At 42.3% G+C, this 25,682-nt stretch overlaps 1 protein-coding gene across 3 annotated transcripts in view; it reads right to left on the reverse strand.

Moving 5' to 3' along the window:
* Positions 1 to 23,365: 23,365 nt before the first annotated feature.
* Positions 23,366 to 25,682, reverse strand: part of FEZ2 (fasciculation and elongation protein zeta 2) — a 29,490-nt gene continuing 27,173 nt past the window's right edge. For 2 of the 3 annotated variants that reach the window (XM_069800534.1, XM_069800535.1), the window contains one exon: positions 24,357 to 25,557. Coding sequence is in view for 2 of the 3 variants with exons in the window: in XM_069800535.1 (XP_069656636.1) it covers positions 25,541 to 25,557 (17 nt within the window). In the remaining variant the exon portion in view is untranslated. Of the gene's footprint in view, positions 24,291 to 24,325; positions 25,558 to 25,682 lie in introns of those variants that run through there. The other variant, XM_069800533.1, reaches the window with a different exon arrangement.

Genomic DNA, 25,682 nt, shown 5'->3' on the forward strand with positions numbered 1-25,682 from the left:
CTGGAAGGTTAATGAAGGAATAAGCCCTCCGAAACCACCGATACCTCAGGACACCTGACTAAAGCGAGTGATGAAATGACTGCGTTATGACACGGCTGGTTAATAAAGCCCATTTTATGGATGCTCCGAACCAACCAATGGTCTCTGAGGTGGCAGGCAAAGCCAATTTAGAGCGGATATAAGCCAGCAGGTAGCCCCTCTTTGGGCTGCTAAAAATGTGCAACAGCCTTTTAATCCCTGTCCACCTCTCTAAAGGCTTTCAAAGTGACATATATACCAGCACAATAAGGCAAGTATCACAGCAGCATTAACTGGCCTGAGATGCTCAGGATAGTTACATTAGAGTTCAGTTTACTGACTGTTTCCATTACATCGTAACAGAAAAGTCCTAAGAATTAAAATTGGTGTGTGACAGAATACATATGATGTATGTTTCTAACAAGCATCTGTTTTCCCCGAGGAGCACCAAGAATCTGGCAGTTGCCAAAGCATCGTGGTTTAACACCAGCTGGCAACTAAGCACCACGCAGCTGCTCACTCACAATGATTTTGTCAGAAAGCTAGCATAAGTTTTCACAGCACTATTTGTGCATGATACCTGTTACACATGGATTAAAGAAAGGGACAAAAAAGGGAGGAGGCAAAAGGAAAAATAGGCAGAAGGGATGGGTTAAAATAAACCAAAAGCAGATAGAAATTGGCTCTGTGGAATAAAAATACAATTTTGTCTCTAGAAGGCATGAAATTTTGTGAAATTTTACAGAAATATGTATCAGGGGATTTCAAGGCAAATCCAATGCTATATCACTAGGAACATCTCTACATCGATTTTTTTTTTAAATAAATTATTTTCATTTCTACTTCACATTTTTCATTAGACTATTCACTATAACATGAGAAAAACTGTCAATATCCAACAAGACATCACTCAGTCTTGCAAAGAATAATCATGCAATGATCACTTATGCATACAGATTTCACTGAGGTAGTCAGAAAATGCATTTCGTATCAGTTATAGATGATTTTTCCAAAATCAGATCACGTACTTGTTCACTGCGTCCAAGAAAATACACGTGTTGAAATGATTTGCACAGAGTCTTTTCTAATGCCCACTGAATTAAAAGAAAAAAATCCTATAAACAGATCAGGTCAGTGATGCTTAAAACTTGTCAATGGTTGAATGGGAATGACTGTGCTAGCTGCATGCCACTTAGAATAGCTTACCTGTAAGAAAGCAGATCTGAATCTGCTCTTTCGTTGCTGAGGTTCAGCTAGTGGTAACATAGCAACCTCCAATTTTATAGCCGGCAAACATATCCGAAATATTTAAATTAAAGAGTGGTCATAATACGAAAAATGCTTGACCATCTATATTTCAAAACATGCCCATTTAACCCTAGACTGTTTCCTTGCTGTGACATGAAAACAAATGCATTCAATGCATTTTCCCGTTGAATGTCCAAACCACATTTCAGCTCCTGTGTTAGGTTACTTACCACATTCAGTTAAGAAAATGATCACATCATATAATTAATATATTGTAAAATCCATGCTTCTGCCATGATTTTAATGGAGTTTAGCTTACCCTGCTTCATACTTTACTCTTATTCTCATCAATCTTGAAAGCTAATGTTTCTCTGAGGAATTTTGTTCTGTAGCTTGTGACAGATCTAGAAAATTACCTGTCAGAAAAAATGCTTGGTAGTGCTTATTACTGCAAGATACAGTTTGAAATTAACAATTTGTCAGGGAACACTGTGTTTAGATTGATGCTAATATGAAAGCAGACTATCTTGCAGCTTCAAATATACGCTACTTTCATATTGAAAGTTGATTCAGAAGAAGGGAAAACTGCTTTGTGCAGATTAGGTGGCTGAGTCTTTTTATTATTTAAACTCCCTGCTCTGAGCTGAACTTACACTGAGTAGGTTAGGTGATGCTAAAGAAAACTAAAAATCCTCTGGGCAGCTCAATCAGTTCATGAGAGACTGCAGTGAAGAGTGGGAAGTCCAGCTTCTGAGATGATAGAAGGAGTTTCCTAAGGAAGACAGGGGACCAGGAACTCTTGGCAACCACTGAGAAAGAGTGGAAATTTGGCTGGAAGGCAGGAGCCTCTCTATGGCACGGGGGAGTTCAAGATTTAAGCAATTTTCTTTCTAACCTGTCTTCATGAGTTGCACTGATTTTTTTGTATTAAAAAAATGTTATTGTAATTCCTGGTCTAGCTCTAGCAAAACTTGGCTTTTTGGCTTTAAAAGCCTTCCAGTCATCCTTGGCGAGCTCATTATAGTAGCAGGTTTAGACAAACCTACTTCAAAGCAGTAGATGACTTGGTGTTCTGTCAGTGGGACACTTCTACTGTCTGTGTTGCAGCAGCACTTCAGTGCTCCAGTTGAGAGCGGAGCCCATCTAGAGTATAATTTTTCCAAATATGGGCTTGCATTGTATCATATGCCCATAATCTCAGAGTTTATGGACATTGTAAATATTGTGAACCCTGAAAACTGAAGAAGATGCTACCACTTACAAACAGGATCAAAACCCAAGCTACCCTTCACAGTCAGTTATGTTCAATACAGAGCATGTTTGCTGGTTGCTAATAGTAAATGACATTTTATTACAAATTATTGTGAACAAACTATTTTTTTTTTTGAGGACCTGAAATTAATTCCTTAGGTGTTGGTTCAAAAAGGCAAAATATACTGGGGTTTTTTTCTGCTTACCTAACTCTGCAGTACACTATAAGAGGCAAGTGCACTGAACGAACTGTCACTGACTCGTGAAGAAATCACTCTCTGCAGAAAAGCCAGAACAAAAACCCCAGCATTTCATGTATCAGCAGGACTTTAATGTCAGGAGAATCTTAAAGTTGCATTCTAGGGACTAAGCAAGCTATTGCAAATTCAACAAATTAGGGAACTATGCAGGAAAAAAAGAGGGAAACATAAGGCAACTCAAACTGTATTATTTCATTTATGACAAAAGGAAAGAAATAAAGAATACTAACATGGGAAAAAGTCTCAATAATAACTCAATAAAACACACGCTTCCTAGCGTCTACCCTTCTCCCTGGTGTTATACTTACTCTTCCACTGTTTCTCTTGAAGTCTTCAGGTTGTTGGCTTCAGGGAGAGGGAATGGTTACAAGGAGTCATCAGTTTTCCTAGTTTTTTGCTGGGAGGAGTATGACGGTGGTGGTAGAGGTTTCTCCCTCTTCTTTGCCAGGAGGAGCATGATGTTGAAGCTGCTGATTTCTTCCTTCCCTTTCTAAGATCCACTTGGGGCTATTTTTGTACATTTTCTTTCATACTTTACATCTTGCTTTTTTTATTTGGTCTGCAACTTCACATTATGTCTGAATGTCTGTTGTGGTTTAACCCCAGCTGGCAACTAAGCACCGCACAGCCGCTCACTCACTCCCTCCATATCAGGATGGTGGAGAGAATCGGAAGAGTAAAAGTAAGAAAACTCATGGGTTGAGATAAAGACAGTTTAATAGGTAAAGCAAAAGCCACACACACAAGCAAAGCAAAACAAGGAATTCATTCACTGCTTCCCGTTGGCAGGCAGGTGTTCAGCCATCTCCAGGAAAGCAGGGCTCCATCACTTTTAATGGCTACCTGGGAAACAAACGCCATCACTCCGAACATCCTCCCCTTCCTTCTTCTTCACTCAGCTTTATATGCTGAGCATGATGTGCTATGGTCTGGGATATCCCTTGGGTCAGTTGGGGACAGCTGTCCCAGCTGTGTCCCCTCCCAACTCCTTGTGTCCCCCCAGCCTCCTCGCTGGTGGGCTGGTGTGAGAAGCAGAAAAGGCCTTGGCTCTGTGTGAGCACTGCTCAGCAGTAACAAAAACATCTCGGCATTATCAACACTGTTTTCAGCACAAGGCCAAAACATAGTCCCATACTAGCTACTGTGAAGAAAATTAACTCTATCCCAGCCAAAACCAGCGCAATGTCCTATACAAAAAGTATCTTACATATGTTGTATACTTCTTACCTATTTTCTCTGCTACCGATAAACCAGTTTTGCCCCACTCCCAGGTTTACATTTAACTGTTTGCTGCCAAGCTGTTCATAGCCCTGAACTGATATCCTATGCCCTCTTTTCTTACCCCCCCGTGTCTGCACCCCTCTCCCCTGCACCCTGGGTTGTCATGGGCAAGCCCTCCACTGCCAGGCCAGGCCTATATTCTCCTCCATGGCAACATTAAGACAGTGTCATAGATATTTCTTTCTACACAGAATAACTACTTGCTACTCCTGGCTGTACAAAAATTGTGGCTATATCCCCTGATCATAAAAAAACAAGTAAAACAAATCAGGAAATAGTCACTTGATAATTAAAAAAAATTGCTGTCACATCTAAGCCAGCTAAAACAAATTTCCAGGCAGGCCAAGGCAATTTGAAGCAAAGCAAGCTTGACATGCCTTAATACTGCAACGTTAGTAATTAGCCTGTGGCATGTAACTAGCAATAGCAATAACTGTATTTGTGGGGCTACAGGTCACACAGATCAGGCAGTAGCTGGATAGAGCTGCATTGGCTTCAGTGAAGTTCTGTTCATTCATACAAAAATTATAAAACAAAGCAAACTTCCTGCTTAACTCTGTCTATTCTTCTCCTGTGTCAAATTATGCACAGATTGATTCTGACCACTTTGAAAAAAGTGTGGGTTTCTTTTTTGACTATGCTTTTGCTTTACATGCTCAGCTCCAACATCCAAACTAACAAAACAACACAGACTTTTATCTTAGTGTGTTCATATGAGATTGTGTGCAGGCAGCATAAATGAGAGCAAAACCCAAGGCACTGTGCTTTCATTCCATTGCCTTTGCCCTCATGTCTGAGAACAGAGCCTGCAAGGATTCTCTTCATTCCTTTTATTTAATTTGTGCTTGCCTTGAACAAAACATCCAGAAATTACAAGGTAGTAAGATTCACATCCTAAAACCTTCCATTCAAGCCTCAGATATGTTGGCTTCCTAAAACTTCCATTCAAATTGATGAGCTTTCCAAGGATTTAGCCACAATTAGAATTTAATCCTGGATTAAGAGAATACAACACAGGAGGAGGAAATCACTGAAAACATAAATAATCTTAACCTGGTATTACACTTCCGTCAGGTGAATCACTTAATTGTTTCCAGGTGCTGATTGCTATTATAAGAGAAGTGTGTCATAACAATGACCAGTCTAGGAGACTGTTATAGCAGAGGAATCCTAGACGTGCTGGTTTCTTCTGCTCTTACCCTTTCTGGACTTCCTGTAATACACTTACTGTTTTTCTGTTGGAAATCAGAAAGAACACATCCTCTCAGGACGCTGAAAAGGAAAAACACTTTTTCTTCTGATATCTCGTTCATGCTCCTGCACATCCCATGGACTAACAGGACTAATGGACATTCCCAGAGTACCAGGAATGTCACTCCCCCAAATGAGATTAGAGCTTGGAAAGCATCTAACATATTACCAGATCACTTGAAAACGGTTATAAGTGGTCAGAGAATTACTCGCAAGCTATGTAACAATACATAATCAAGTCAGGAGTACAAAATTTTTATGGAGAACCAGACACCTTTCCTTACTTCCTATGCATTGTTCCTTACTACCAAATATTACCCTTTTATTTTTCTCCTATGCTAGGTTTTGATTCATACATTAAAATATCAGGACTCACAAGCCTTTATGTCTAAGCTCCTAAGAAAGAGGAAAATAGACATCTCCTTCCCATTACATGAATTAGTTTGCTTCAGGATAGTACTTTTTTATACATCAAAAATAAATTAAAAAAGACCCAAACATTGTACTCTTACTTACACAATGGTAAAGGTCCCTTGTTGAACAGGATATATTAATACAAGATTAATGTCCACATCCTGGAAAGTTAGCAGGACCACTATTTTTGGACAAGCCACTTCAGTTTCTCTTCCAAACTTGGGGAAGAAATCAGGACTGCAATTTCTGGAAAAGGAAACTGAGGTTTGGATTACTACTAGGTACCTACTGGCTCTTTTGTGTGACTGCCAAAGGAATTCTGTATAAATCCCAGGTATCTGGGCCATGTGGTAAAGAACATGAGTTTTACCACAGATATTATTTCCTCACATGAACGGTTTTAACAGAAGCATTGTTATGTCACAGAATACAAGTGTTTTGTGCAGGGACTCCATTCTGGCTCAGAATTTAAGTTGGCATTTTACAGCAGACAGCTTTCTGCCAATATACTGTATGTGCAATATTTTATAACCAAATTAAAGCATACTCACTCTATTAGAGAGGAAAGAATTGCACATCTATGTAAGCAGTGGGATTTTATAGAAGAAACTTTGACCCCCCCTAAACTTTTATTTACTAAAGACAAGACTCACGCTCATTTGATACAAGACAGGTGAAAGAAAGTGAAAAATGTCACAATCTCTGTATATTTTGTAATGCCAGAAAGCTCTGTCAAATGTTAGGGTTTAGGCTTCCCTACCTCTGCCTCAGAATATTTCGGAAGCACTATAGACACGTTATAAGTTACCCTACGGATAAAACACAACCAGCTGATGATTTCAAACCAGTGCACCTCAGAGTTATGTCATCTCTGGAGGACCTCCCCTTCTTTGGGGTCAGGGTGCTCTCAAGCAATCCTGTAACTGCACTGCATGTAATTTCAAGACATCGGGCAGTCCCCTTATAAGAGGATGCAACCTTTTGGGGTCTGCCACATATTGCATGGGGGAGAGCTGTTGCGGAACCAGAAATCGATCATGCATCAACTGGAGACACACGGCTTTTTGTATACTTTCTAAAATGTGATGTGCCCTAGGCACTTTAATCGAGAAGGGGTCTCCCCTTTCCATAGGAACCAGTCCACCCGCCCAGTATGCTACTCTTTGGGTCAGGGACCAGGGCTCTCTATCGTCATTTGTAGTTAGAAAAAACCCTGGTCCCCAAGATCCTCTTGCCTCATCCTCACTTAGCAGGATATGGTCATCCCCCATAGGGGATATTCTCCACACATATTCAGTTTCTGTTTCTTGGGGTCCCCAGGAATATTTTTCCTAAATTCTAGCCAAATCAGTGGGGAAGCAGGGGATGATGTACGTGGTAACTTGTTGGGTTCCTCCTTGACCACCATCCACAGTCTCGGTCTTAATCAAAGGTCACATTGTGGCTTCCCCTGTCCCAAGAGAAAATATTTCCATTACACGTCCTAAGTCTTCAAAAGGGTATGATTTTGACTCTTTTTCCCCGTCAGAGTCTGCATCCACATTTTCTACACCGATCTGGGAGCAGGTTTCATCTAATTGCTCCCTTAATACCCTTTTCCACTCCAAAGCCTCTGTCAAAGCAGTATGTAATCTCTGGTTAATCACTCACTTGGTGGTGAGTTCATTGGAGAGACTTCATATGTCTCATTTTCCAATTGCTCCTGCAAAGCCTTCACTAAATCTTGAAGGGATTTTAGCATCTCCCCTTCTGTTTGTCGGACCATGCATTTATCCTGTTGTGCTGCCACCAGAGCAGCTCCTAAAACCACACAAACCAAAGTCATACCAAGGGGAAGAGGACCAGGCATTGTAGCCTTCTAATCTCTCCAGGAGAGGGGTACAGTCTACGATCATACCTCCCAGGGGAGCCATAATGAGCATGCAATTATAGGGATCAGATCCCTTTATTAGTCCTCTGATGACTATCTCCCCTTGTGTATGACTCCTCTCAGAGAGGGGCCACAGCAGAGACCTGGTCCCAATGATCACTTTAGCAACACCAAGGGAATCCTGCCGACTATGTAAAAAAAAGTCACAACCTGTGCTGGAAAGAGCAGGAAGGGGTTCTGGTGAGTTCAGAATTCCCTCAGGCTAAATTAAGGTGAAGTGACACCAAATGATCAGTTGAACGTTTTATTTATTGCAGAAGCAACCTGAACTTGGAAGGCATAACAGCAGGTGGCAGGGTTTCTCACAACAAGAATTGGCATGGAACTACGTCAGTAAACCATATAACACCCACTAACCACATGTATCAGTTCAGGGAAGAAAATAAGGAGAGATCTCCCATTGAGTCACGAGGTTCAGAGTGGACCCCCTTGCTTTCTAGACTCCTTCTCAGAGAGGAGCCTGGGGGCAGCTGGATCCGCTCCTAGTCCCAGACTTGGTCAGTGGTTTTGTGTCTAAAGGGATGAGGTGTAGGGGTTATGGGGGAAAAAAAAGAGAGAGAGAAAGAGAAAAGAAAGATTTCACCAGCCCTGGGTCCAGCGTTGGTCCCACCAGTCTAGAGGTCCAGTTCTGGAGGGCACGTGCACGTGGGGCTTCAGTTCCTGTCCTTTTATCATCTCCTTGCCCCTCCTTCAGGTGGGCACTTGAACTCATTAGGCTACTTAGGTGTCATGCAGGGTTTGTGCCTTAACTGGCTTCTCACCTGTGGTTCGTTGTTATGCAGAACTTGCCCCGCCACAATGTTTGAGACATTAACTCTTTCAGTCCTGCACACGTGGTGTTGCTATGCAGATCTTGTTGCAGTGCCTTGCAAGCAAGTTCAGTTCATTCCCTCAGCCACAAAAGCCAGGCCCCGTCTCTGTCCGACACAATGGGTGTTTGAGGCATTAACTCCATCCAGTCTCTCACAATTCTTATTTTTTTTTTATTTTTCAAACTTTCAAGCATCTCACATTTCTAAGTTGACCTACTTAACAAAATGATACTGACCCTGCAACTTCAAACCAAAAGGCTGGGGATAGGTAACAGGTATCAGTAGCTTCCACTGAAGAACCATATGGGGCTACAAGCAGCTTTTCTATGTGACTGAATGTAGCATTCCTACGAGAGAAAAAGACTCAGCACAACACAAGCCCTACAGAAGAGAAAAAATAATCTCTGCTTGCCCTGGAAATTTTAAAAAAACAGTACTGTTTGCAGGGACTCTGCTCTCAGAGCACTTTAGGAAAAGGATGGAAGCAGATGACTTCTCAGAGAAGAAGCAGGAACAAACAACTCCAGTAGGGATTTCAGAGTAGCTTGCCTGAAAAATACAGCCTCTCTGATCTTACAAATGAATGGCAAAATTCTTCAGCACTTCAAAAGGAGCAGTATCACCTTTTCAGGGCTGTTTGCTTGGTGTATAAGTAAATGGGCTGCTTATTTGGGCAAAAGCACATGCTAGCAAGCGAGGTCAGAAGAGGTGAGGAGTTACTCATATCAAAACTGTGCAGCTTGACAGCACGGCCAAGGAGTCGGGCACTGCAACACGTTGCCCACTTTCCCTTGTAATCCTTCAAGCAGGTCAGCCAGGGCTGCCTCTGCTGAGGGGAAAACAGAGACCATCACTGTTCATAGACACACAAAAAGTGAGCTTTCAAAATGCTGTCAGCAAGTCCTCGGGTCACTTTACGAATGCAAACTGGAAAAATAAAGCCTAAAATTTGAACAGCACTTTTCACCATTAGGGTGCCAAGGCTTTCCACAAAGGACATGTTATTTGCCCAGGCAAACCCAACAGATCCCTGCCAAGCTCAGGGCTTCATCACACATCAGCTGAGTGATCTGAGCCTTGTTTGCACCTATGGTGAGTTTTAGGGATCTTTTCTATTATGAGGTCAGAGATCAAATGTATTTGCTTTTTTGTAATGTTTTCAATCACATTATGTCACTTGAGAAGGAGAATTGTAAAGCTCAAGGCTATTGAGAGTTTTCTCTAAAAGGCTACAAGAACTGATCCTTTAACAGCCTGGCTGAAAAAAGGAGCTGGTAGAGCTACCCATACTATGGCAGTACTACTGCTGAATGTTCACCTCCACTTAGGGCTGGATAAAGCCACACTGAAAGTCATCCAGGTTATTCCGAGTGACAAACTCACAAAAACAATAGCCATCAATCATAGACAGAAGGTCATAACTCCATTCTCTAAAAGGTTCCTTCTCTCCCTGCAGCAAAACAGCTGGGCAAGTCATTTACAGCATGGCAGCCGAGACAGCTCTCTGCAGAAATGCTAGATTTTTCACCATGTTTGGGACTTCTGGGAAGAAAAGCTGCTGCCAGCGGGAGACTGAGAATGGATGAATACAAAGACTGCAACCAGCTGTTAGCCAATAATGAAAATCTTCTGACCTGTGTGAACAGCAGAGGGAAATGATCTTTCAGATGCTTTCTCAATGCCATTCCCATGACACAGTACACAGCTCAGGAGCCTGCACAGGCACTGCGGGAATGACAAGTGGAGAGCTCTGACTGAAGACATCTAATTCAGAATTATCCTCCTTAATCTTTAAATCTATAACCTAAATCTGTGTCCCATATGAGATCATACAGATCTTGCCAATGGCTCAGTTGTTCCCTCTCCTTATGTACACTTGCTAAAATCTCAGGAGTAAGCAGGAGGTATGCTGTGTCAAATGGGTCCTTGATTCTACCTCTGGTCTGACACCTTCAATGATGGTAGATCTGGGCTGTGCCTCTTCTACGCCCTGGTTTTGTTTTCTGATGCCAAGCACGTCCACACCAGTCACTAGTGAGTATGTTTTCTCTCACTTTAGCTGTGGATGTGCCCCAACCCACCCCCATCACATGCAGCCGATGCTGGGAAGGAGCCTGTCTCCCACACCACGGGAAAAAGGGTTCTGCAGTAAAGAGGAGCAGAAGTGCTTCTTCTCTCAGTACTATTTCTGGCACAGCATCAGATTATCCACCTCTGTGATATAAAAATGTGTCATCCCAGTATTATACTATCTCAGGATGTTTTCCTTCAAATACTGAAAATGACTTCTCAGACTCCAAAAGGACTTGACGTCAAACAGCTGGGCAAAGACACTCAAGACACTTTCCATCATCTGTGCAGGGAAAACAATGGAGAAAACCAAGCATATTTTTGATAGACTGCTCCAGAACAGCAATTAATACATTGCTACATGGGCTAGCAGAGGCAGCCAGGAAAGCCTACCTGCCAGAGTGCTATTAAAAGCTTTGAAAGAGTCTCATGTCTTGTCTGGTACTAGGCTCTCCATACTGAGTCATATGAGCTTATTATTTTAGCAAGACACTTGAAATGTATAGCATCCTGTTTTTGCTCATTCTGAGGCTGAGATCTTCCTTCATATTACTCTTTTACTTTGCTACCTCTGTCATTGTGAAGCTGAGCACCCCAGCTACAAGTCGCCTGAAGGAGCCCAAGTCTGTTCTCCTGAAGTCCAGAGCTTTCTCTCTGTCACTTGCCTTCCTTACACCTCCTTTCACATCAGTACCATGCTGAGTGCCTCACCCCTGATTCTATGCCTTGTTGGGAGAGTTTCTGGTCTCTGGTGCTCCCTAGGCATCAGGTAGCCTCCTCCCCTCCAGAGGACAGTCTCCCACTGTTTTGTGGTTCCCAGGTGTGGCTGCCTCACCTCAGGCATCCCACCGCCTGTGCTGTACACTCCTGCCTCCTACGCTCTGGCCCACCGACATGTGTCCTGCCTTTCTGACCCCACATGGAGGGGCGGCACCTGAGGCACCTGCCAAATATTCCAAGTTAAAGAGATAAAAAAAAAGAAAAAAGTGAAAGAGGGAGACTGATGAACACCCCCCCAACCAAAAGAGAGACCGAGTTAACCTGTGCCTCGCAGCGCAGATACCCAAGCTGGTAAGAAGAAAGGCTGAAGCTCTGGCTGTTTCCCCTGCTGGTTCTGGAGCAGCCGAAACACCTCTTCAGCAGCACCGTCCCGATTAGTGCGACTCGCGTTCGTAAACCTCGTTAGTCTTGGGGGGAAGAGAGACTGGCCCCACACTCCAGTGCTGGGGCACGCACCTGCAGTGGAGAAGGACGTGCAGATCCCTGGCTGGAAGCAGCAGGACGTGCTGTCTGCAAGGGCAGAGAGCTCGCTGGCTACAGACACTATTTTATCCCTGCTCTTTTTGATTTTTAAAACTGTATTTTCTAACAAAAAGGGTCAGCTTTCACAAAGTAGAACTTTCAAAGAACATTTTAATTTCACAAAATCCTTTACGTGGTAAAGCCTATAAATCCCCTTCAGCTTTCACATAGAGTCTTACTGAATACAGTGCTTTTACCAGTCAGTGCTGGGGCAGGTCACTGATCACAGCTGATGACACTGACCACAGAACCAACTAGGGACCACTACAAGTGACTTAAAAGAAACCTGGATGTAAAAATTAATTTATTGTTTCAGATGAGATGACAGCAAACTAGCTGTAAGTAAATGCACATAAACATGAAAATGCTAATGACTGGCTCCAGGGCACTAAATGCCTTCGAACAGGCACTGAATTCCAGTGGAACTGAAGGTATATCATGGCTGGGCACCCATCCTGAATTTGGCTGGGGTAGAGTTAATTGTCTTCCTAGTAGCTGATACAGTGCTATGTTTTGGGTTCAGTATGAGAAGAATGTTGATAACACGCTGATGCTTTTAGGTGTTGCTAAGTAGTGTTTAGACTAAGTCAAGGATTGTTCAGCTTCTCATGCCCAGCCAGCGAGAAAGCTGGAGAGGCACAAGAAGTTGGCACAGGACACAGCCAGGGCAGCTGACCCAAACTGGCCAATGGGGTATTCCACACCATGTGATGTCATGCCCAGTATATAAACTGGGGGGACTTAGCCTGGGGGGGCGGATCACTGCTCAGGAACCAACGGGGCCTCAGTTGGTGAGTGGTGAGCAATTGCACTCTGCATCACTTGTTTTGTATATTCCATTTCTTTTATTATTGTTGTCATTTTGTTATTGTTACTATTATTATTTAGTTTCTTCCCTTCTGTTCTGTTAAACTGTTCTTATCTCAACCCACAAGTTTTACCTTTTTTTTCCAATTGTCTCCCCCATCCCACTGGGTGGGGCGGAAAGTGAGTGAGCGGCTGCGTGGTGCTTAGTTGCTGGCTGGGGTTAAATCACGATAGTTCTTTTTGGCACCCAACATGGGGCTCAAAGGGTTGAGATAACGACAGATCTGACCAGAGCATGTTAAATCTGTTACAAGCATTCATTATATTAGTTTAATACTTGCTGGTCACAATGTCGATTTATGGGCTCTTAGAGTTGTGATGCTTGTTTTTAGAGTTCTGTTATGTATCACCTCACTTGCTGTATATAGTCCCTGTGCTGCTGCTTATCAGCCATGGGAGGTGGATTAAGGTTTTTGCTTTGATGTACTATGTAATACTGGCTTATGGTATGATAAAATTGTCAGTCATGGGACTAATCCGGTATTTGCACTCAGCACTGTCGTCACCTCTATACTTTGGGAGCCATCTGTGGGAAACTATTAAAAATTACACCCTTTACCTTTCCTTCTCGGAGAGCCAATCTATAGGTGAGACACATTTCCTCCCCTTTCCCTTCTCCTCCAGTCTAATTACAATAGTGTCTGAGAATTGTGAAAAATTTGAATATCCTTGGGATGTTAAAACCAGCATGGTCCTATTGCTAGGAACTTGCATGTTCCTGAATGTGGTTCAGGTCTTGTTTAAGGTTAAACAACTATTTAAGAAGATCACCCAGAGATCTGCCCTGAGGCTGGATAATTATGAGTGGCAGGGTGTGTGGGGTAGTATGGGCAAATGCCTAGGGCAGTGGTCACCTCCGGTGTTTTGGAACTTCACCCCTGAACAAGTGCAGAATCTGGAAGAACTAGTAAAATATTTGGAAAAAGTATGCTGTCACCCTAGCATTTCCAGAGAGACACAAATCACTGCAATGTGCGGGGGCCTGGCCCATGCCTATCGAGCCCTGTTCAACACCACTTAGTACCCTCAAGGGGAAGAGGTGGTCTCTGGATGTGACAACAAAACAGCAGGCACCGCGGCCACCCAAACCCCAGTGACAGGCACCGTGGCCACTCCAACCCCTCCGGCAGCAGACCGCAGGCCACAGTTTGCTTTCACTTGGAGGGGCATCCAGTACACTCGTAATTGGCTGCCCCAGGGGTGGAAACACAGCCCCACCATTTGCCATGGACTGATCCAGGTTGCACTGGAGAAGGGTGAAGCTCCAGAACACCTGCAGTACATCGATGACATCATTGTACGGGGCGACACAGCAGAAGAATTTTTTGAGAAAGGGAAGAAAATAGTCCAAATCCTTCTGAAAGCTGGTTTTGCCATGAAACAAAGTAAGGTCAAGGGACCTGCACAGGAGATCCAGTTTTTAGGAATAAAATGGCACGATGGGCGATGTCAGACCCCAATGGTTGTGATCAACAAAATAACAGCTTTGTCTCCCCCAAAGAGTAAAAAGGAAACACAGACTTTCTTAGGCATTGTGTTAAAAATGTGCTGTATACCGCAGCCGGGGAGAATGGCCCTACCTGGAGCCTCGGGGAGAACGACCCTACCTGGAGCCTCTGGCAGAAAGCACCCGGGGACACCCGAGGCCGACCCCTGGGGTTTTGGAGTCGGGGATACAGAGGATCCGAGGCTCGCTATACTCCAACTGAAAAAGAGATATTGGCAGCGTATGAAGGAGTTCGAGCCGCCTCAGAAGTGGTTGGTACTGAGACACAGCTCCTCTTAGCACCCCGACTGCCAGTGCTGGGCTGGATGTTCAAAGGGAGGGTCTCCTCTACACATCACGCGACTGACGCCACGTGGAGTAAGTGGGTCGCACTGATCACACAACGGGCTCGCATAGGAAACTCCAGTCACCCAGGAATTGTGGAAGTGATCACGGAGTGGCCAGAAGGCAAAGATTTCGGAATACCGCCAGAGGAGGAGGTGATGCGTGCTGAAGAGGCCCCACTGTATAGTAAACTGTCAGAAAATGAGAGACAAAATGCCCTGTTCCCTGATGGGTTGCATTGTGGGAAAACATTGGAGGTGGAAGGCTGCTGTATGGAGTCATAGAATCATAGAATCATTTAGGTTGGAAAAGACCTTCAAGATCATCGAGTCCAACCATCATCCATGCCCACTAAACCATGTCCTGAAGTACCCTGTCTACTCGCTTTCTGAAGTCCTATAGGAGAAGTCACAGAAACTGCTAAAGGAGAAGATGAATCTTGTCAGACAATGGGACTCATTTCCAAAACAACCTCATAGATACCTGAGCCAAAGAGTGTGGCACTGAGTGGGTATATCACATTCCCTATCACGTACCAGCCTTCAGGAAAATCGAACGATACAATGGACTGTTAAAGTCTACATTGAGAGCAATGGGGGGTGGAACCTTCAAACATTGGGATACACATTTAGCAAAAGCCACCTGGTTAGTCAACACCAGAGGACCTGCCAATCAGTGTGGCCCTGCCCAGTCAGAACTTTTACGTACTGTAGAAGGGGATAAAGTCCCTGTAGTGCACATAAAAAATATGTTAGGGAAAACAGTCTGGGTTACTCCTGCCTCAGGCAAAGGCAGACCCATTCATGGGATTGCTTTTGCTCAAGGATCTGGGTGCGCGTGGTGGGTGATGCAAAAGGATGGGGAAGTCTTATGTGTGCCTCAAGGGGATTTGATTCTAGGTGAGAATAGCCAATGAATTAAATTGTACGATGTTAGTTGGTATATAGCCCTGCCACTGTATGTTATCATTACTATAATTGTTAATATGCTATATCCATAGTATTACAGTAAGAATCACTTAGACCAAGTGAGAATGAACTTTGATAAAACTGAGTGAAGCGCAGTAGCGATGGAACCAGAACTGGCTTCAGCATGCAACAATCCAACATTGCACACCATCCTCCTGCTGCGCCCAATGTCACCCGCTCGCCGTACTGCACTGAAGCCCAATCCTGCTCTGCTGACTTCACAGACCTCACACCATCCCCCCTTCCCAGAAAGACTGGTATGACAGATGGAGCCTGAAGTCGGGGACTAAACGAACTCAATGAACATTTTATAGAGATGGCCCATAGTCTAAGGGAATGATTTCTGTGTGTGCATATATCTATCTATATCTGTCTCAAAGGACAGAAAAGGTGATGGTGATTGATTAGGATGCACTGGAAAGTATGGGACCTGAGCATGACATAAATGGCGTAGAATAAGTGGTGGATACTGTCCTGAATTCCGCTGGGATAGAGTTAATTTTCTTTCTAGTAGCTGGTATGATGTTATGTTTTGGGTTCAGTATGAGAAGAATGTTGATAACACTGATGTTTCCAGTTGTTGCTCAGTAGTGTTTAGACTAAGTCAAGGACTTTTCAGCTTCTCATGCCCAGCCAGCAAGAAGGCTGGAGGGGGCACAAGAAGTTGGGAGGGGACACAGCCAGGGCAGCTGACCCAAACTGGCCAGAGGGATATTCCATACCATGGGACATAATGCCCAGTATATAAACTGGGGGGAGTTGGCCTGGGGGGGCAGATTGCTGCTCAGGAACTAACCGGGCATTGGTCAGCGAGTGGTGATCAATTGCATTGTGCATCACTTGTTTTGTACATTCCATTTCTCTTATTATTATTGTCATTTTATTATTGTAATTGTTATTATTATTATTAGTTTCCTCCTTTCTGTTCTGTTAAACTGTTCTTATCTCAACCCATGAATTTTACCTTTTTTTTCCAATTGTCTCCTCCATCCCACTAGGTGGGGGGGAATAAGCAAGCGGCTGTGTGGTGCTTAGTTGCTGGCTGGGGTTTAACCATGAAAGCATCACACTGCAGTGACCCCATCACACTGCAGTGATGGATTGTTTAGATAACCTTAGGCACTGGAAACCCAGGCCTAAAGGTGGAAAACCCTCAGATTTTTGTGAGAATTAAATATATACTCATTGGGAAGCATTAAAAAGAGATTACATACCTCACACTCAGTATTTAATCCCCCAAAGAATGAACTCCCATACATACTACTGTATGATAAGGTATTCAGAGCTCCTCCCCTGGGCCAGCTTTTGTAGCTAAGCAAATTATCATGTTGTAATAAACTTTGTAAAACATGGTTTTCATTAATAATGAATAAGAATACATAAAGGCTTTCCTGTGTTTGCCATATAGCCTTCACAGAGTGATCTAGTGTGAATAGTTTATCTTTGGACTTCATCTTGAAATGTAATACTCGAACTGAAAGAGGATGCTTTAAAGGTGACTGATTGCTGCCATCCTGTGGCAGGCACATGTATTTCAGACTGACACTTGCCAGAGAGAAAATACTCCTTTAAAAGGTGTCATTTTAGAAAGAACTCTTATATTATTCTTAAATGCCACAGAAAGCAAGCTAGACGTCTGTAAATGGCAGTCTTCAGATCTTAGAAAGCCTTAGAAAGCCATGGGCCATTACAGCGATTCTAGCAGAAATGACTCTCCTAAGCAGAAAGTAAGGACCAGATGAGAAGAGGCTCATGTCCCCTTTTAAATTGAAAGATATTGCAGTATTCAGTGGTCTAACTCCAGAAAGGGCGGTAACCCTAACCCAGCTCTAACCCTAACCATATCAGACTGCCAGTTCCAGAATGCACATAAATACAAGGATCTCCCTGTTTCTGATGGTTAACTCTGCTGGTGTCCTCAATTGGAAAAGCCATCAGATGGCTCAAATAACGTAAGCCCACAACTCAATAGCACTGTTCCTAACACTGAATCTAAAGGGTGGGGATATAAATAAATCAGCAGATGACCAACGGGCTGTTGCTTTCCGAGAATCTATTTCTCACATCTTGTCCCCAGTTTCAGTCTTTTGGGGGAGAAATGCAGTTCACTACAACATGGCTGTGAGACCCAGGCAGCTGGGAGCACATGTGAGAACTTGCAGACTGACAGCAACATGCTTTTTAACTCCAAATGAGCTGGAGACTCCAGACAGACAAACTGAAGGTTTAAGAGATCCCAGCCTGAACAAAACTTGAACCCTGTGAAACAGTACAGTGATCACACAATCCTGGAGAAGCTACAGTTTGCAGAAAAGACCAGAACTGTTGAGTGTGGCACTTAAATCTCACCCTTGGCCAAGACTAAACATGATATGGAACTGAGACACTGGACCTAACTGGAAGGCAGAGAAGCAGAGAGTCTTCAAGACGCCTGAGACTCTGCAGGCCCTGACAAATATGGCCACAACTGAGACCCAGATTTCTAGAACTGTTTTCTTGTTGGAGAACCAAAGACTTCACAGGGACTGAAAACTAGCTGGTATCCTATGCAAGGCTGCTGTGTCCTACAGCAGGCTGTGCTGCGTCCTTGGAACGGGCCCTCGGACAGAGTGGACCCCAGGAGACTTTGCACCTAGTCACCCACATTCTCCTCTAGCAAGACACTCTCCACACTCACGTGCCCCTCACAGGCAAAATCGCATCCACTTGTTGAAGAAGCCATGAAGCAACATACTGAAGGATTCACAACACTATTTAGTAACCTTTGCAGGACTCCTATACTTCCTGTAACTAGACAGATGCCCACTCTTCCGTAACACCAGCCCTTAGACACCACCAGGAACAATTCACAAGCACCAAGGTTACCTGTACCAGTCCTGGTCCTGCCTTTGATGCCAGACTGTGAGTGCTCCCATCTCAAAGAGTGAGGGCAGAATCTCTTCCACCCTGCAGATACCAGGTTCTGTGAGGGTCCAAGTCCAATTCACAGCAGAGTAAATATCACTTACCTCCTGCTACCTTCACCTGTGCTGCCCAAGACCTCAGTAGAACAGGTGTTCAGCTAGATTGTTAAACCTAAAGGACAGGTAGACACTAGGAAAGTTGGTATGATGTGCATCTCTGAACTGTGAAGTCTGCGCAAAGATGATGAGAAGCCATTACAGACCACAGCAGGACTGTGCCCCACAGATCCATATGCAGCCCAGCCTTGTTTTCCCCTTAGCACATAACAACTGAGCAGGCAGAAAAAACACGGAGACCCTCTATTGCCAGCTGAGAACTAGACCATAACAGCCTCCACAAACAAACCAACTTACACCAACACAGAAAAAATGGGAGCTTCAGTCTCCCACATGCTCTCCGAGGCATGCACTGACAATCTCCTCTTTCACCCAGACCTGCTCCTTCTCAACAGCCCCTTCCCTTCTTCTGGGCTCAGTACTCAATAGCTTGCAGCAGCCAGACAGCATTTCTGCCCATCAGCCTCACACCCACTGCATCAGCACCTGCCTCTGGCTCCGATTGCTTCTCTGTGCTAGCAACCCACCAGAGCCAGCCAGCCCTGCAACTCCTTGTTTGCCCTCAGTGTTGTCAGCACCCCCAACGTATACTTGCTCAGTTTCTGAGATGCTTCTTTGCTTACTCAGACACAACTTCCCCAATACCCAGCTCCCTCCTGAATTTCCCCTCTTCAGAGGTAACGAGTCTTAGCTACTTACATTCCATGGGATATTTCAAAGGGAGAAGGGGGCTTACAGCTGCTAATATAAATGAAGAGCCACTAGGCTGGGAAAGGGGAAAAAGAAAAAACATTGGAGTAGCAGGGGGAGGATAGTCAGTCCATCATGTTCCTCTTACTGAGGCAGGGAGCAAGGGTTGCCACAGAGAGAGCCTCAGGCTAGCAGAAGCAGGTCTGCGAGGGAGCACAGACAAGGGAAGGTGCAGGAAGGGCCACGTAAAAAGGAACATGGGCAGAGGCAGGGAAAGTTGGCCACTGTGGGACTCAGCCCTGCCCAGGAAACATGGGCTGATGAGCAGTACAGGCCAGAAGGAAGCAACGAAGACCTTCCAGTTGGTCCTGCTGGTTCATGTCCTGAGTCAGTAAGTCACTGCTGTCGGTAAATACTAAGTATATCTGGTCTTACCTTCTGAGGTCTATCCATCCACAGCTGATCTCCACCTGCTCCTGAGCTCTTTCATAGTGGCAAAGAACACAGCTGTCTCCTGACCTTCCAACACTTTGTGTTGTCTAGACTCTGCCATTGCTTTCAGCTGTGAGAAGGGGATTATTTCCCTGTTCCAGGGAATAAAGTTTCTACAAGAGAATGCTAAAGGTATGGATTGCATGGTATATTCTCATCTCCTGTTCCTGGTATTGCTCTAATGACTGAAACATGCTTGTGAATTGTTTAGGGATAATAAGAATGGATTTCAATGGACTTTCCATTAAGTGTTCTTCAGACACTTGTTTATTTAAATAGGCTTTTCAAAACTCAGATTTTCTTTGAAAAAAATTCTGGCTACATACGTAAACTTTGTTCTGGGAGCCGTCTGTAAGAGTGCAGAATTGTCTGTAGGCAGCCAACAGAGCTGTTGATCAACACTTGAAAAGAAAACGTCACTATCAGTTTATGTCAAAGGCTACATGACAAAGAATGACCATTAAGTTTGCTAACCCAGACATGCATGATTAGATACAGGGCTCTTAAAATTACCCTGAAAACTACAGGATTTTACTTGATTTTTACTCCAAATTTCAACACTTGCTGTTCTAAGCCAGCAAAGTCATACTTCAACTTCGTAAAAGTCAGTTCAGAGCAGTACAGAAATTTATGAGGCACTGGAAAAGCAATGTCTACAGAAGCAGGAAAAAAAAAAAAGACATCCCTGTCTATCCTTCATGGCTGAAATGTCATACAGAAATCTTAAGGATGGCAAAAGCTCTGTCCTACTGAAGCTGTCACCACTGCAGTGCCATGTTGTGCTCCAATGTCTGGAATGTTCACAGGGGAATGGCCCACTGCACCGAATGCAAAATGAAGCCTTCTAGGGCTCAATCTTTTACAATCTCAGATATGCATTTAGAGGAAGCAATCGTTCAATTTTAGGCAAACACTCAGTGGTTCTGGTGACAATGAGGTTTAGATCAGGCCGATATGACTGTTCCCTCCATGCATCAATGACAGATGCATGTACAAGGAAGCAGCTCTCTACTCAACTATTTTCATGCTATTGCTAGCAGACATCATCAACTTCTTCTGGAAATGAAAGTGACAGAGGTTCTGCATTTGCCTTTTTCAAATTTATCTCAAGGACAATTTCTATCCTTCAGGTTGGAAAGAGGTGAATGCAGGTAATGCTGCAGAGATTTTTTTTCATGATGAAATAACTGTAAGGTGTTTTGAGGGACTTCCACGCTCATTTAGGAATCTCCCAACCCCAGATTCCAAAACACGCAGATTAACGGTATGATCTATAGAGGGCTTACTTTGCACGATTAGTTTTCCTGTGAAGGCAATACAAGCAGAAGGAGAAACATTCCTGGGAGTAGTCAATGATTTGTCTAAAGATAAAAATTAACTGACATTTTAACAGCAATGCTGACATTACACTCGAAAGACTTACTGTACACCAGCCTGCTTGAGGTGGGCAATGGAATATTCCTGAAGGCCAAAAATGCAGTCAGTCGGAAAATCTGGATTGTTTTCTCTGAACTGGTCAGTCCCCTGAACACCATCAAGCCACAGAACTGTGCAGGATTGCGTATCAACAGAAACATGCAGGATCAGAACTTGCTTTCCATAGTTTTGAAAAAAACTGGAGCATTCTCCAAACATTTTCCTGATCAAGAAAATCCAAACACTTCACCTTCTTTGCTGAGTTTTTCATTCCATTGTATTCAGCCTAAGTTATAACACGTTGTTTCCAAGAAACATGTACTTGAATTCATAAATTTGCATGCAATGCTACAGAAAATTAAAATTAATATTTATTACATAAAGTTAACATAAAACCCAAACACAATGACAGGTTGGAAAATGAACAACAAAATTATGAGCTCTATTTAAATTAGCATTCAGTGCAAAGAGATGCTTCTATCCAACTTTTGCAGATTATGAAGAAGAGAAAAACAAAACACAGCGACAAAACTCAGTAACTAGTTCTCCTAGTTCATACAATTTCTTCAACAATTATTGTTAGGACTGGATACTGATCAGCTAATGCAGAGAGCCATCACTGATCAATACGTTCAAATAAAAAGGCAAGAAGTCCTGTATTAGGTCCTGATCAAAAGAACATGAGCAAGGGAACAAGACACCTCATTTTACCAGCTAGGACAAAGCACTTAAAAAATGAAAGCATTCCTTCTAATACTTCAGTGACAAGAAACTCTGCAAGGAAGGTATCTAGCACTTCTCCATTATTAGATGGGCCCTAAAAGCCCTCCTAGCACTCACTGCTACCTGCAAAATTGTAGACATCTTGGAAAGAAATTGTACTATCTTAGCATTGGAACGGGTAGATTTCCTGTATGACAGAGTTTCTTTCTAGGCTTAAAATAAACACTGCTGTGCCTCCAAGAGAAGCAGAACACTAAATTTACTCAACATGACTCAAGATCCATTTTGTTCTGAGATTTCATTTTTTACTGGATGACAGAGTTTTTATGGTTTCTGGAGTGACTTTATATCCAGGGATAACTTGGAGGTTCAGGAGAAATTTTAAAAATTAGGATTGATATCTGAATCAGAACATAGTTCCAAACCCACATGGATTCTGTTACAATACAGCCCCAGCACCCAAAAGAAAGATACACTTTGCAGAATGAGACATGTCAGTAAGGTCAGGCTTGAGTGCATCAGAGCTGAGAACGCTTCACTATAAAGCTTCGGTTCTAGGCCCTTGCCAACTGTATTGGTAGTTGCCATTTTAAGTGGAGCAAGCTGCTGATCTCCACTGTCCATTGCTGCCATAGCTGGAGAAGCAGGCTTCCTACTACACAGGCTCTGAACCATCTACAACTTCAGGAGTTGAAACCTGTATCTTAAATTGTTCCCTTGGAAATAAGGAGGCAGCTGCTGTAAATGATGCTGCACAGAGATACACACTTGATTACCAACACTGTTGCCAAGCACACAAAGTGCCATTTCTGGGCTAGCTGCAGTTGCCAAGTGACACGCACACAGAAGAATACCAAGGTAATCCAGTCTGGAAGCAACAGTGATGTGAACTGCTGCAATAAAACCACCACTCCGAGTTAAAGGCTACAATTACCTGGCACAGTCAACAGCAGATGTTCTTTATCACCAATTACCTACACCAGCTGAGAGTCCAGCTAAATCATTATCTTTCACCAGAAGGGAACCGACATAGTTTTCAAGTTTCTTTCCTTAACCAAGAAAATACAATTCTAGGACTCTTTACTACCTCTAACATACTGTCCAGACATTTCCTGACTCAAAATTTGACTCTAGCCAGCAAGTGAATAACCTTATATCAAATAAAAATAGCTGAAACTCAGAAAAAGGGTTTGATTAAAAAGAAGAAAAAAAGGCTATTAAAGCAAGTGATACAAATAACCTAACTTTAAGTAACTTAAAATTCAATTATTTTGAAGAGATTTTGCTTCCCAGACTCTTTGTATTAAAAATGGAACAGATTTTGGTAAAAATGTATTTTTACCAAATCTCTTCTAGGGTATTTGTCAGCAACTGTTCTTGGGTGGCCATTTACGGCTATCACATGCTAAAACAAAAAAGAATAATGAAATCCTGCTCCCTGAAAGAATGCAAGACTCAATAATGCATCTGGAAAAAGAAGGCATAATAGAGAATATGAAGTACATAGAACTCAGCAGAAAAGCAGATTTGCATGTTTCTTTTTATTCAAATCTTTTGAGATCTATTTTTTTTATGTACATATATAGGTATATATAACACTTGCCACCTTTGGCAGCTGTTTTTTAATGCCAGAATACTACATACAAGGTAAACAGGTACTTTTCATAATGAAGTGCTTAACTCACTAAAGCTGTTTCTGGTCTTTAGTGTTGGGTTTTCTTTCAAGTTTTACTGCCTTTAGTATTTTGTGACTAAGTCATCCAAGATTTGTTACAACTAACAACACAAACTTTGTCAGAAGGTTGTTTTTCGTTTTTTTGGGGTTTTTTTTCTGTTTGTTTCTTTTTAATAAATTCTTCCTTTAATTTTCTTCTTTTTTGTTCCATCTTGTCACCTCAAGCCTCTAAAGTAGGTTGAAACATCTCTGAATAGATCTCATTTGGAGACATGGTGTGTTTCACACCATGTGTATCTTTTTTAAAAAACATGAAGCAAAGCAGGGTCATCCCCTTTGCCAATTTTCAAACATCAATAGTCAACATCAAGCATTTCTACAGAAAAAGCATGCCATAGTAAGTTAGTAACACATCAGCTAAAGAAATAAATGGCAGCTTCCTTGTTAAAAGAAACCACAAATTAAGTAGAATAAAGCAACAAAAAACCCCTTCCTCACCTATGACACACTTATGCAGAGGATCAATTTACTCCTGAGCAAGCTGGCAAGTGGGGTCTAGTGGGGGAGAGGAGGGACGAAAGAATTTTAAGCTGAAAACTTTACTGACTGAAAAAGGCACAAAAGACAAAAATATTGAGGCCTTTCGAAAAAAAAAAAGAGAAAGCATAATGAGAACTATTTTCAAACTAAATGTGTTTTACTGATCAAATGACAATGATAAAATTAGTCTTAAAGAAGTGACAAGGTATTCAGGAGCAAATTTCTCTTCAACTAACAAAAAGACTGCAAATTTCTCTTCAACTAACAAAAAGACTGAAGACTTGAAATGGAAAAAAATGGTTGAAGAAAAGACATGTTTATCTCTTTAGAACCTATCTTCCAGTGCCTTCACATATACAGTATATAAATCTGGGTGTAGAATCAATAGGAATTCATCCTAGATAATAGTTCCTTTATTTAAGTACTTCTTATATTTCAATCTCATCTTTAAGACTGGCAAAATTATTTGTGACAAGTATTTAATGTTGAGATTATGGGGTACGTTTCTTTTACAGTATTTTTAAAATACATTCTCATCTGTTTGAATGCAGATACATCATCACAGACGAGACAGTGCATACAATTTACAAGAGAGATTTGTAGTAAAATTTAGAGATGCACAACAATGAACGTCTCAATATAATACTAACTTGGAACCCAGGTGCAAGTTTTTCAAACTGTACATGTATTTTTAAAAAGATATAGCCTTTTAAAATTTTTATATATTGAAGCATTTTCATTAAGATCAAACACTTATTAAAACCAGTAAAATTATAGCAGCAATATGGGAGAATATCTAAGCCACCTGAACATTAATAATTAAAATAAAACCAAATATGAAATATTACATTACTCAGATGTTTGTGTTAAATAAAAAGGATAGGTAACACAGCAATTACTTATGCCAAACCATCAAAGAATCTGGATTTGTTCACTGTATGATTGATACTGTTGTATAGTTCAAAGTTACCATTTTAAAAGAAGTGTCAAATGCTGACTTCCACCAACATTGTTCTGGAGTGTTTCCTGGAGAACTCAAATCTTATAGTCCAAGCCCAACTATGATCCTTTTTGCAACTTTGCTCTAGGAACTAAGGATGCTTTTAAATATGTATTCCTTAAAACTAGGCTTATTTTATTTACACTATTCAAAGTTTACTTTTCCTTCCAACAACAAAATGTGCAGGAGGATTTACTACATGCTATACAATGTAAAAATAGACTTTAAAAAGCCAGAACAATGTGAGTAAAACTGTACACTGTTTGTTCCCTGCTCCAGTTCATTGCACTATTAAGTTAAAATGGATGAGTTGTCATGCCCAGAAGACTTACTGTAGGATCAGAAAATCCACGCACACACAAAGGAGGTAAATGCATACTGATTTAGGTATAGTGCCAAATGAAAAAATACTATGAGTTATATCCATGGAAAGCTTCTCATCACAGGAAGGAGCATGGCTAATTCTGAAAGACAGCCCTCTTCATGTAGGACACAGAACTGCAAAAGAACCACAAATACATCTTGATAAATATCAGTGCAGTTAGTCTGTGTAAAAATGTATTGTATATACTAAAATACTTAAAAATTTACTTCTATCCTATGAGTAACATGGTAAAATCTAG

The sequence above is a fragment of the Haliaeetus albicilla genome, chromosome 13, assembly GCF_947461875.1.
Source record: "Haliaeetus albicilla chromosome 13, bHalAlb1.1, whole genome shotgun sequence".
Lineage (NCBI taxonomy): Eukaryota > Metazoa > Chordata > Aves > Accipitriformes > Accipitridae > Haliaeetus > Haliaeetus albicilla.